Below are 12816 nucleotides of genomic sequence, written 5' to 3'. Positions count from 1 at the left end.
CTCTTTAATAAGGAAAAAGAACATTTAATAATGTTTGTTTTTTAAAGAACCCATATTATAAGCACCATAGAATTTCTATGTCTACCTCTAATTAGATCACCATTTTACCAAATTTCCAAGAAACACCAATCCAGTGTTAAGCGAAGACAGAACTCATAAAATGTTGAATGAATGAATAATTAATGAATGAAATATATCTGTAATATCTCTGTACTATATGATGACCTTTCACATAAAACTTAATGCAATAATGTGGCTGATAATAGAAATTATGGCAATATATTTGCTAAATGCATAGGCTAGATCCACAGGAACACAAAAACCTAACTTTTTAAAGGTTTCAGGCTTAGCATACATAATAGTCAACAAAAGTGGGCTGCATTTAAAGACACACCCTCAATTTCATGTCATCATGTGGGTTGAGCACAATGGAGATCTTCAGCTCCAGGATAAGGAAGGCTCTCATCATTGAGGTGAGGCTTCTTAAGACAGATGTCATTCAGCTGCCTGCAAACTATGTGGGGTCCCATAGACCACCACATGGGGTCCAATCTCACTCTTGCAGGCTTCAGGCACAATGTGACCTGGCTGCAAGCTCTATGCTCCACCTGATCTTCCACTATGCCTCTCTACACATACCTTATCAAGTACTTGAGAGGACGAATTAGCATTGCCTGAGTCTATCTCATACTCTTCTGCACCAAGGCTTCGCTGCCGCCACTAAGTAACTCTGTGACCTGGCAGACATCACTCGGCCACTGTGGACGCAAGTGAGTGCACTGAACATCCATGAGCTCCAAGATGCCTTCAGCACTAACATGCTATGAGGTGTCAACCCCTCCTCATCCTTTCAGAACACACGTGGATTGGGTCCTGGAAATAATTTTACCATTTTTTATGCCATGGCTGAGATGCTGTCTCCTCTGTGAGAACTTCACCTGGGTTCAACGTAATCCTTCTTTATGTACTCCCCTGGCCTCTCTCTTTTCCCATTCAAATCTGTATTATAATTACTTATAAATATTGAGTCACTTTTTATGCTATATCCTTAAAGGCAGGAAAATTTCTTGTATCATCTTCATTGCCATAAATGAGTGCTTTAGTCTAGACAAGATATCATAAATGGGTTGAATAACTGATTAATTAAAATGGTTTCCTTACTTTGAGAAATGCAATAAAATCAGTGGAAAAGCAGTTGTAAGATAAAAGTATAAAATCTAAATGTTAAGATTACAGAAAATGGAAAAGAATATTATATTTTTTAAACAGTAACTAAATTATGCATGATATTATAATAGCAGAGACATGTCATAAATTTGTCGAAACCCACAGAATGTTCACCATCCAGAGTGAATCCCAATTGAAAGTATAGACTCTGGGTGAGAAAAATGTCAATGCAGGTTCATCAGCTGTAACGCATGGACCGCCTGCTGCGGAATGTTGATAACGGAAGAGGCTCTACATGTGTGGGGTAAGGGATACACGACCCATTTCTGGACCATCCTCTCCATTTTATTGTGAACCTAAAACCACTTTAAAATATAGTTTATTTTTAAAAGTCACTAAAATTAGGTAATTAGCTCCCAACCTAATATATGGATTCATGGTGATTAGAAAAACTATACTTCTAATTGGGATTTAACAGGCTTTTAATCCATCATGGCGGCCCACCTGATTTGACTGCTCAGTGATGAGTCATTACCTGTAGTCACACCAGGGGCATCTGTAGGGCTTTTCTCCAGTGTGTACACGTTTGTGCCGAGTCAAATGGGACTGAGTTGTGGAGGCAAAGTTACACTCATCGCATTTGAAAGGTTTTTCTCCTGTAATATATCAAGAAATGTTATAGATGAATAATAGCAACTGGAAATGAAGGAATAAACCTGGCATTGACAATTTAAAAAACACTTATTTCCATGAAATGCCAAGAATATGATTCAATGGACTCCACACATTTAGGACATTTGAATATTTATTCTCAGAGTGAGAAGATTAGAAGATATCATTGATTTTTGTTTCTATATTAGAACGTAAGCAAAGTATAGATTATATGGTTAAGGTTCATTTTACATAAACAGGAATCTAAATTCTATGGATGGTTCAGCACTGTATTTATAATGGTTTAATAAACCATGCTACATCAGAGCCATTAAAAAAATCTTAGGTTAAAACCAAGGATAGGCATATAACAGAGATATACCGTGAATATATAATTTAAAACTGAGTAAAATCTTAACATTAGATATGAAGAAAAATAAATAAAATCAAGCTATAAATAGGCACCACTTTAAAAAAGTGTCAGAAGCAACAAAAAATACCACTGTATTAAGCTGAGTAAAAAGAGGCCCCAAAGAAATATTTAGAATATTTAATAACACATTAAAATATACCAACCCTGTGTAGATATAACAGACACATAAATAGACAGACAGACATAGTTAAATAGACAGACAGACATAGCTACACAGCACTTAATGGCAGGGACAGGTTCTAAGCAACGTATGATTAGGCGATTGCATTGTAGTGAGAATATCCTGCATGCACTTATACAAACCTAGATGGCACAGCCTACTACACACCTACCTAGATGGTGTAGCCTATTCCTCCTGGGCTACAAACCTGTACAGCATGCTACTGTACTAAATACTGTAGGCAACTGTAACACAATAATAAGTATCTGTGTATCTAAACACATCTAAACACAGAAAAGGTACAGTAAAAAAACAGTGTTATAACCTCATGGGACCACCATTGTGTATGTGGTCTGTCATTGACCAAAAGGTTATGTGATGCTTGACTATGTGTGTGTGTGTGAACGTGCTTATAAAATGTAACCGTTCTACCCATGAGAAGTTCATGGCTTGCCAAGGACAGGAAGATAGTGAAATAGCATACTGGTATCTTCAACAAAGTATTTCCTTCCTTCATTTGACACCTCCCTCTCCTTTAAATAATTCCTCCCCATCCCACACACATTCAAAGAATCATCAAGTCTTATCAGCTTTTAATTCCACTAGCTGCACTGGCTGGTAGGCACTGAAAACAAGGATATTTAATTTTAATTAATGTAAATTTAAATGTAAAAACTGATACTCGACTGAGCTATTGAAAAAATGTTTAAATATGGTTGGAACAGCTTGGGAATGTGAATCTCCTTTTTGAAGTGTAACTTTTATCAAATCTAAATATAGACCATATATTTCAGATGAAAATTTAGCCTCTGAATTGAGATGTTCTAAATTGTAAAATACCAAATTTCAAAATCGCAGTACAAAGATTATAACAAAAATATTGTTAATAATGTTACATTGATTTGATGTAGAAATTATAATAATTTGAATTTGGTTAAATTAACTGTTGTAAAAATGTTTACACCTGTTAAACGTTTTCTTTTTTTTAAATACAGCTACCAGGAAACAATATTATACATGTATATATCACATTACATTTGTATCAGACAGTAATGATTTAGAAAAAACCTCACTCCCCTACTCTCAAAAAAAAAAAAAAAATCTATAGTAATATTGTTGTCAACATTTTTCCTGGCAAATTTTACATATAAGATGGATTAATTTTACATACGTTCAATAACTCTACTTGTTATTTCTTACTTTCCAGGTTTTTGTGATTGCTGTATGAGTATACTGACTTACTTAGAAAATGAGGAGTAAGGCCGGGCGCGGTGGCTCAAGCCTGTAATCCCAGCACTTTGGGAGGCCGAGACGGGCGGATCACGAGGTCAGGAGATCGAGACCATCCTGGCTAACACAGTGAAACCTCGTCTCTACTAAAAATACAAAAACTTAGCCGGGCGAGGTCGCAGGCGCCTGTAGTCCCAGCTACTCGGGAGGCTGAGGCAGGAGAATGGCGTGAACCCGGGAGGCGGAGCTTGCAGTGAGCTGAGATCCGGCCACTGCACTCCAGCCTGGGTGACAGAGCGAGACTCCGTCTCAAAAAAAAAAAAAAAAGAAAAAGAAAATGAGGAGTAAAATTCTTACTTTAAAATTACTCTCTATCAGTTCGGCTATCAACAAAACCATATCTGTCCTGAAAATTAGAACGTTTAGAAGTTCGCCCTACATTCTATGTCTATTTATACTGCTTACACGTAATTGTAGTAACATTTAACTGAATCCATATACAACCTATTTGGTGATATTTTCTCTCTTATTGCAGCACAGTAGTTAGATGAAGCCAGATGGACTTCAATTCTGATCCTAGTTTTGCCATATTTCACTTGCTACCTGTTAGACCTTTTGAACAAGATCAAGAGAATAATACCACCAAACATGCAGGGTGATTGTGAGGATTAAAGACAACAAAAAATACGGGAAGAGTATACTTAACACAGAGTTCTCAATAGCCAGTGGCTTTTATCATTATGATGACAGAACTGCCTAAACACTGATAATTGTCAACAAGTCTCTGCCAAACATGAAAGAAGCACACAAATGCTTCTCATCAAGGGCTCATAACCAGGAAAAAGATGAACAGCTAGCAAACATAAAATAATTCATGGTTTTACATAGTTACTGAATATGACATAAAGATATCACTTAACAGATCCTACCAGGAAATATTTGGCTTATTTTTTTTTAAAGACTATATACCAAGCAGAGTAAAAATCTGAATTGAAAGGGATTTTTGTCTCTTTCAGCCTTTTGTCTTTAAGATAAATCCCATCTATAGTACCCTATTCAAGCGGTCACCCAAGGTCTGCTTGAATAACTCTTTGTTCTCAGTCTCTAAACCTCTGGTCAAATGACTTAAATTGCTATAGACAGCTCAATTGTACTGAAATGACTTACACACAAATTTCCTTTTATGATGATGGCAGATTTTGCTTTAATTTGATGGAAAATATATGATATTCATACTGCATAAGAATAAAAAATAGCTGAAGCTATTCAAATTTGACACAGGTATATTCTGTATCATGAAATCATATGAACATCCACATATAGCATCTATAAGATTTGATTTTGTTCATTTAAACAAATAAATAGTAATTTAATGCACACCAATGTCAAAGTGCAGTACACATGACAAACAGAAACACAAAGGAAGCACTGGTCTAGATAAAACGCCACCTATTATAAATTATTTTACTAACTTGACTTATATCTGTCTAGACTGCCCATATGAGGCCGAATGTATAAAGCATTTTAAACAGCTTCAATGAGGCATAATTGACACACGAAAACGTCCATTTGGTAAGTTTTGTTATTGATGAAACTCTGCCACAATCAAGATCATGAACACAACCATCACCCCCAAAAGGACTCCTTTTAACTTCCCGGTTCCCTGTTCATCCCTTTGTCAAGCCACCACGCTTTCTGTCACCATTATATTAGTTAGCATTTCCTAGAAATTTATGTACCTACATACTTGTGGTATGAATTCTCTACTGTCTGGACTCTCTCTCTCAGCATAATTATTTTCTGACTCATCCATGCTACTATGAGTATAAATACTTCATTTCTTTTCATTGCAGAGTAGTATTCCATTATACGGGTGTACCAAGTTTGATCATCCATTTGTCTACTGAAGGACATTTGGGTTGTTTCCATTTTTGGCTACTACAACAAATAAATCTTCTCTGAGCCTTCACAGGCAGTCATTATATGAACATATATTTCCTCATTCCTTGGGTAAATCCTGGAGGATGATAGGTATATGTGTATAATATGGTAGGTATATATTTCGTTTTGTAAGAAACGGTCACACTGTTTCACAAAGTGGTCTGAACATTTTACATTCCTACCAGCTATGTATGACTTGCTTCAAATCCCTGCCAACGCTTGTTGTAGTCAACGCTTTACACCTGCATTCCTCCGAGGGTGCCAAGGATCTTTCCGTGTGCTCACCTGCCATACCTTTATATTCTCTGGGGAAGTGTCTGCTTCAACTTTTTGACTTATTTTTAAATGGTTGTTTGCTTTCTCAGGATTGTGTTTTGAAAGTTCTTTACATATTCTGGATAAAAATTATTTATAAAATTGGTCACTTATATGTACTTTGTCATTTATCTTAAGTCTGTTTACAGTGCCTTTTAAAGAGAAGTTTTACTTTACAAAGTTTTCAATTTATCAACATAATTTTTCAGGTTATTTTTTATTTTATAAATCAGGCTACTGATGTCATATCAAAGAAATCATTAATCCAAAGTCAGAAATAATTTTCACCTATGTTTTCTTCTAGAATTTATATAGTTTTAAGTTTTACATTTAGATTATGATCATTTTGAGTTAATTTTTGTATACGGTACAAAGTATGGGTCAAAATTCATTTTCATTGCACATAGATAGCCAACTGCTCCAACAAAGAATGTTGAAAAAACTAAATTGCCTTGCTCCTTTGTAAAAAAAAAAAAAACCAATTCACCATGTAGTATAGGTATTTCTGTAATCTCCATTGTCTTCCACTGACAAACATTTGACTATCTTGATGCCAATACCAGAAGAGTTTCATTACTGCAACTTCATAAGAAGTCTTGACATCAAGAAGTGTAAATCCTCCTATCTTTCTCAATGTTGGTGACTTATTTCAAGCCTTTGAATTTCTGTATAAATTTTAATATCAGCTTGTCAACATCTTTAAGAAAAATTGCCTGATGGAATTTGGATTGATCGATGAGAATGAAATGGAAATCCTAATAATATTAAATTGTCTGATCTATAAACTTGGTACATCGCCCTGTTCAGGTGTTCTTCAATTTCTCTCAGCAGTGTTCTGACGTTTCTACCATTAGGGTTTGACACATCATTTGTTAAATTTATCTTTAAATATGGTGCCTTATTTAAAAACAATTGACAAATAGATGCACAGGTCTATTTTTGGATGGTATTCTGTTCTATTGGTCTGTGTGCCATCTTTATACCCCCAAAATACAATTATGATTACGGTAGCTGTATAAATAAGACTTAGGTAGGTAGTATAAATCTTCTACTTTTAATAATATAAGTCTAAGTGGTCAAGCAATTTAAACATTTTGTTCAAAATTAGCTGGGCACAGTGGCAGGCACCTGTAGTCCCAACTACTCTGGAGGCTGAGGCAGGAGAATGGCGTGAACCCGGGAGGCGGAGCTTGCAGTGAGCTGAGATCGCACCACTGCACTCCAGCCTGGGTGACAGGGCGAGACTCCGTCTCAAAAAGAAAAAAACAAAAACAAAAACAAAAAAAGATTTTGTTCATTATGCAAATTCACAAACATATTCTGATGTCTCCTTATTCCATTCAATCTAAGTGTTTATAAAATGTTTTGGCCTTATAACTCACTGCTCTTTTGTTTATTGTAATAGTATTGGTAGGTGTCCTCAAACTATTCATTTTTTCATAGATTCTGCTGATATTTGAAGTGGGGTAAAAGGATGACATCATGAACTCCACTGCCTAAGTCAATGGTATAAATTAAAGGTCATGTAAGACCTCTGAGCTTCATTTTCTTGGTTTCGTAGTTTAACATAACCTCTTTAAAAACTCTGTTTAATGTAGCTCATTTTATTTAAACTTACATGAAAATCTTTATGTGACAAAATTTAAATTTAAAAACAATCCTTCTAAAGAATAATGTCATATATATTCTCTATAGTTCACGTTAACCTACTATTATATTGTAACAAATTATAAATGGTCTTTTCATATTTCCTTTGACCATACAATAGATTACACTGTGTAATATTAAGCGAGTTTGAATTATATACAGGATGACAGGGAAAAATATAATGCTACAAAAATATCATGGTACATAAAATCCTATGCTAAGCAAGGCTCACACAACTGAGCTCTTGATAGTTTAAGTCCATGTCAATTTATACAACCACAGATTATTCAAATCTGTATATAATAGTTAATTTGTAACTCATCAATCAGATACATGTTCAACACTATCACTCTAATACATAATTTGGTAATTCTTCTTCTCTTTTACGGGTAATTTCTTTGGGAAAATACACTACAGAAATATAGAAGGAGTTTTGTATTTGTTCGTCTCAATATGTAGACAAAAATATAGACCTGACTTCTAGATTGTAAAGTTTGAAAGAAAATATCACACATTTGAAATAAGAATTTAAGTTTGCTAAATATTTGCTAATGGTTTGAAGATGACATATATTATATGAAAAGATATATACCTGTTAAGGAAAAACTGATGGCAGACTGATCAAACAGGTTTGGTGCACATTGGTAAAAGTGCTGCTTTAAAATCTTTTGTCATTTCAAAGGCAAAAGGATGCAAAAATCTAAGTAAGATATTGACTATTCTCAAACAATGTTATCTGTAAGTCAACAGGGCTACCTGTACATGTGCTTTTCCAAAAAGCAGAAAAGGATGAAATTTCCTTTCCTCCTATTTCCCTCTTACATAACAGTACCTATTAGTTTAAATTGTGTGGCTTTTCACACTTTCTGTTACAAGCAGTAATCTTGGCTCAAATCGCCATTAAGAAACCTACTGCATCTCAGGCCCCATTGATAAGGAAAGCCAGAGGATGAACAGCAGAAGGGCTGTTGTCATAGTGCGGTGTCCTTTGTGTGTCAACTGTCCGTCAGATGGGCTGACCGCGTCTCACGGAAACACACACTCGCATTCCTCTGGGCGGGCTGGTGGTTATTAAGCTGGCCAAGACTGTTCAACCACACGTGAGGATCTGCTCCTGTGCCCTTGAATCAAGGGTCCCTGACAGGTGATAAAAGTAAATCTCAGAATGGAAGATGTTTTGTGTCAGCTCCCTGGACAGTCTGTATTGCGGTGAGGAATTATTTACACCATTTGGAGCACTTTTGATACCTATCCCTTTCCAAGCTGATTATAATTTGCGTGGGTACTCTGTGGTAAAAAGGTAAACCATGTCAAAGAGGAATACATCAGAGAAATATAGATTTCAAATGCACCATACAAGTCTGGCCTTGGGGGAAAAAGGTTGCGTGTTGCTTAAATATTTTAAATCCAGCATAAAAGTTAAGTGCCTAGACTGAGTTGTGCTTAGCTGTTTTGTTGAAGCAAACGGTCTTAAGAACTGACTTTGGTGTTAAAGAATCATGTTTGATTTGTGCTACAGAGGCAGATAAATGCCAAAAAGACAGATACCTCTGTCTGTGAGACATTGTCCTATATGGTATAAAGTTAATAGCAAAGTAATAAGGAGCCTCTGGACCTGACATAAAATATAAAGTTGTGCCAGCTCAGTGCAGGCTTCCTGATCGATCTATCACTGGGAATGCCCGTGATCACAGCATTCCTGTTTCCACTGCGATGGGCACTGACCTGCCCACTGGCAGAGGTGGCACAGCAGTCTGTTGTTCCCTGGGGCCATACCAGGTGGGACAAGGTGAACTTCGATGGCATTTAAACAGTAACAATTTGAGCACTGATAAAATGAAAACATTAAGAATAAAAAAGCCCTCAAGAGCATACTGTTACCATAACTATTTCCAATTTCCAACTTCGTCACAACAGTGGTCAAGAACAATTGCCACTAACTGGGCCCTTCCTGTCATCTCTTATGCTGAATCCTTAAGCCAGTGGATTAAAATCATGCATGCACAGGTGGCTTCTATAAACTTAAAATGGACTTTGTTTTCAAAGTTTAGTTTATGTTTCCAACATTATGCTAAACATTGAATTTCCCATTAACTCAATAATTCATACCCCTTTTGAAAATCTGAATGATATTCACACATCTAAAAGGAATGGCTGGCATTAGTTTGCATTGATCTTGCAATGGGCAATGAAGCTACTTGTACCTAACTTGTTAAATACAGCATATCAAGAATCGTTAATGTACCATAAATCACACATTTTATGTATTTTAATTTCATGCCATTTTGAGTATGACTGACAAACTCAACCATTCTCATGAGACCTAAAGAAAAATAGGACATTTAGTTACCAATTTTGTCATCAAGTGACTTATCATATGAACTAGGACACATTTTAGAGTAAAAAGTGGTTCCACTAATAATTACAAGAAACTACCATAAATCAGCACTGTCCTAGGCACACATAAATTAGTATTATGAAAATAATTACTCATAAGACCCATTAGATTATATAAAGTAGGTAATACAATTTGATAAATGTTTAACACTTTTCATCCTTAAGTGTTCCTGATATGGTTTGGCTGGGTCGCCACCCAAATCTCATCTTAAATAACCACGTTGTGGGAGAGACCTGGTGGGAGGTAACTGAATCATGGCAATAGGTCTTCCTCATGCTGTTCTCCTGATAGTGAATAAGTCTGACAAGACCTGATGGTTTTAAAAAGGGGAGTTTCCCTGTGCAAGCTCTCTTCTCGTGTCTGTCGCCATGTAAGATGTGCCTTTCACTTTCCGCCATGATTGTGAGGTCTCCCCAGCCAAGTGGAACTGTTAAGTCCAATAAACCGCTTTCTTTTGTAAATTGCCCAGTCTCGGGTATGTGTTTATCAGCAGTGTGAAAATGGACTATTACAGTTCCTAATCAAGGAATCTACTTTATTTCAATGAAATCACCAAGAATGTACATAATGGAGAAAAAAAAGTCCTCTACAATGACCATAATTAACTCTTATGTTGCTTTTTGATGTCTTCTATTTTTAATACCAAGAACAATTGAAACAGCATTGACTTCAAATCCTATCACAGATGGATTGACAGACAGGAGGGTGGGGAGGGAGACAGGGAGGTAGGCAGAGAGACAGAGAGGAAGGGAGGGGGTAGACATGTAGCTATTGAAATAGGGAGGCAGGTGATTAGCTACTAGGTGGGTAGAGAGAATGACTGAGAGGGAGTCTGGCTGACAAAGACTCCCCATTTTCCACCCACGAGGCCTAAGGCAGAGATTTGCCGACAGAGAAGATAGTCTCCTGTATCTTTGGAAGCCAACCTGCTGTTTTACTTCTACTTAACATGAATTTACTGAGGGTACCTGCTTCTTGAAATATGGAATATGTCTACATTTTAAATATATAAAAACAGATGATTTAAAATCGTATGTTATTCGACTAGAATTATCTGTAGACCTTCAAGTGCACAGATGTTACAAAAATTAAAAAGGAAAGTAATTGACGACATCAAGAATTGAGGTTGGGGTGTCTGCCGCCTTGCCATCCTTTCTGCAGAGAAGGGGCCAGTGCAGACGCGGAACTGACCTGTGTGCTGCCGGCGATGCTTGGTGAGGGCGTGGCGGGTCCCGCCGGCAAAGCCGCAGAGGTCACACAGAAACGACTTCTCGCCTGTTGCAACAATAAACAGATGAGGGACTGCGGAGGTCACAGATCATTAAAACATATCTATCAAGGCTTTCAGGGTTACTAATTCCTCCAATCAAATGTTTCCATGTAAATATGTCAAATGGGAATGAAATTACCACTGCGGTTTATTGACTGTGATAAAATCTGAAAAGCACCACTGAACATAATTACATACTTGTCAGACCCATAAAAATTAGCTTTATTATCAATGGAATGGTTTTGTACAACTTCATTTCTGGTAGATGTCTTCCAGATGGGGCTGCTTTATGCACTTGAACAGTTTTTATGCATATCCTGATTTTTTACAATTCCCATACATCTGGCCTTTCTGAGCTGGGTAAAGATTGCTTGGAATAGTTAATATACAGTATATATGGTTCTGCTTAAAGAAAACAGATTGAATTTTCCAACAACTTAAGGATATTGAATTGGTTCTACCTGATTCTATTAGGGTCTTCCTTAATCACTTCCTTCTTAATAATATGAATTAAATGGTTTCCTTGAACATGCTGAAGATCCCAAGTAACAATAAAATCTATATTAGCACCAATAGCAATTCCATGCTGTTTATGTTTCTCGCTTTTACGGCATAAAAAAGAAAGTCTGGGGATTGCTAAAGAAATTGTACAAAAATTCACACTATTCATCTTTAATGATAGCTCTGGATTGGAAACCTTTGCAACACTTAGGGACAGATTTGGCAGACTTAGTATTTGTTAAATGTGTGCAAATGCTCATTTTTTAAAGCACTTTTACACAAGCTAACATTTGCCCTACACTTTATAAATGCAATCTATCTTTCCACTGCAGCATATTTAGGCAGTAAGTGCTGGCCAGCTAGGCAGATCATCCCATAAGACTCACAAAGAAAGGCAAAACAGAAGAAAAATGCCAACCTTAGAGAGATTCAGTGAAATTATAAAATGCTTTTCCAGAAATAAAATAAATCATGTGTATCTATCTTTACCTACTTTACTCATTTAGACATTTAATGCAACAAGTCTTTCAAGAGTTTGGCCAGAGTCAGGCTGTGTTGTTCCCAATCCCTTTGGTATATCATAACAGAAACTTAACTTATAGCATTTTGGAAATTATAATTGCCTTTTTAAGGTTCTAATAAATAGCACATATAGGGAGAATAACTTCAGTCATCAAAAGAGTCTTCCCTTAAGAACATTACTGGCTTTTCTACTTTCAACGAACAAATACACTTCAAGAGAGTTTTAACCAAATGATGCTTAATCTAATTTCGTAAGGGTATGTTAAAATGTTCATTATTATCATTTTAAAAATAAGGCTGAATTTAACTATTTTTGCTATCTTTAGTTTCCTATTTTGCAGCTAAGTTTATTCCTTGGTATTATTATTTCAATATAGAAAGAATAGAGTAGATGGGCTGTAAAGAATAGTTTAATTATAATCACTCATTTAATTATTTAATCGATTTGAAATAAATCTTTCTAACTAGCTGTATTATCAATTAAATAACACTGAAAGTAGACTTTTTTTAATCCCACAAGACAATTTGCTCGTTAATATTAACACAGTTTTCTATGTTGAGGCAAAATCGTTCCCTCCAAT

The 12816-nt window shown here is 36.0% G+C and overlaps 1 protein-coding gene across 8 annotated transcripts in view; it reads right to left on the bottom strand.

Moving 5' to 3' along the window:
* ZNF407 (zinc finger protein 407) overlaps positions 1-12816 on the bottom strand; it is a 459414-nt gene that overhangs the window by 177038 nt on the left and 269560 nt on the right. For 6 of the 8 annotated variants that reach the window (XM_017951851.3, XM_017951853.3, XM_017951854.3 and 3 more), the window contains exons 6-7: positions 11134-11217; positions 1703-1823 (exon numbers count right to left, since the gene is read on the bottom strand). In XM_017951851.3, the coding sequence (XP_017807340.2) occupies positions 1703-1823; positions 11134-11217 (205 nt within the window). Of the gene's footprint in view, positions 1-1671; positions 1824-11133; positions 11218-12816 lie in introns of all 8 variants that reach the window. The other 2 variants (XM_017951855.3, XM_031658914.1) reach the window with 1 other exon arrangement.

This window comes from Papio anubis, chromosome 19, assembly GCF_008728515.1.
Source record: "Papio anubis isolate 15944 chromosome 19, Panubis1.0, whole genome shotgun sequence".
Classification (NCBI taxonomy): Eukaryota; Metazoa; Chordata; class Mammalia; order Primates; family Cercopithecidae; genus Papio; species Papio anubis.
Note: the sequence above shows the minus strand (reverse complement) of the source record. Positions and strands in the feature narration are given on the sequence as shown.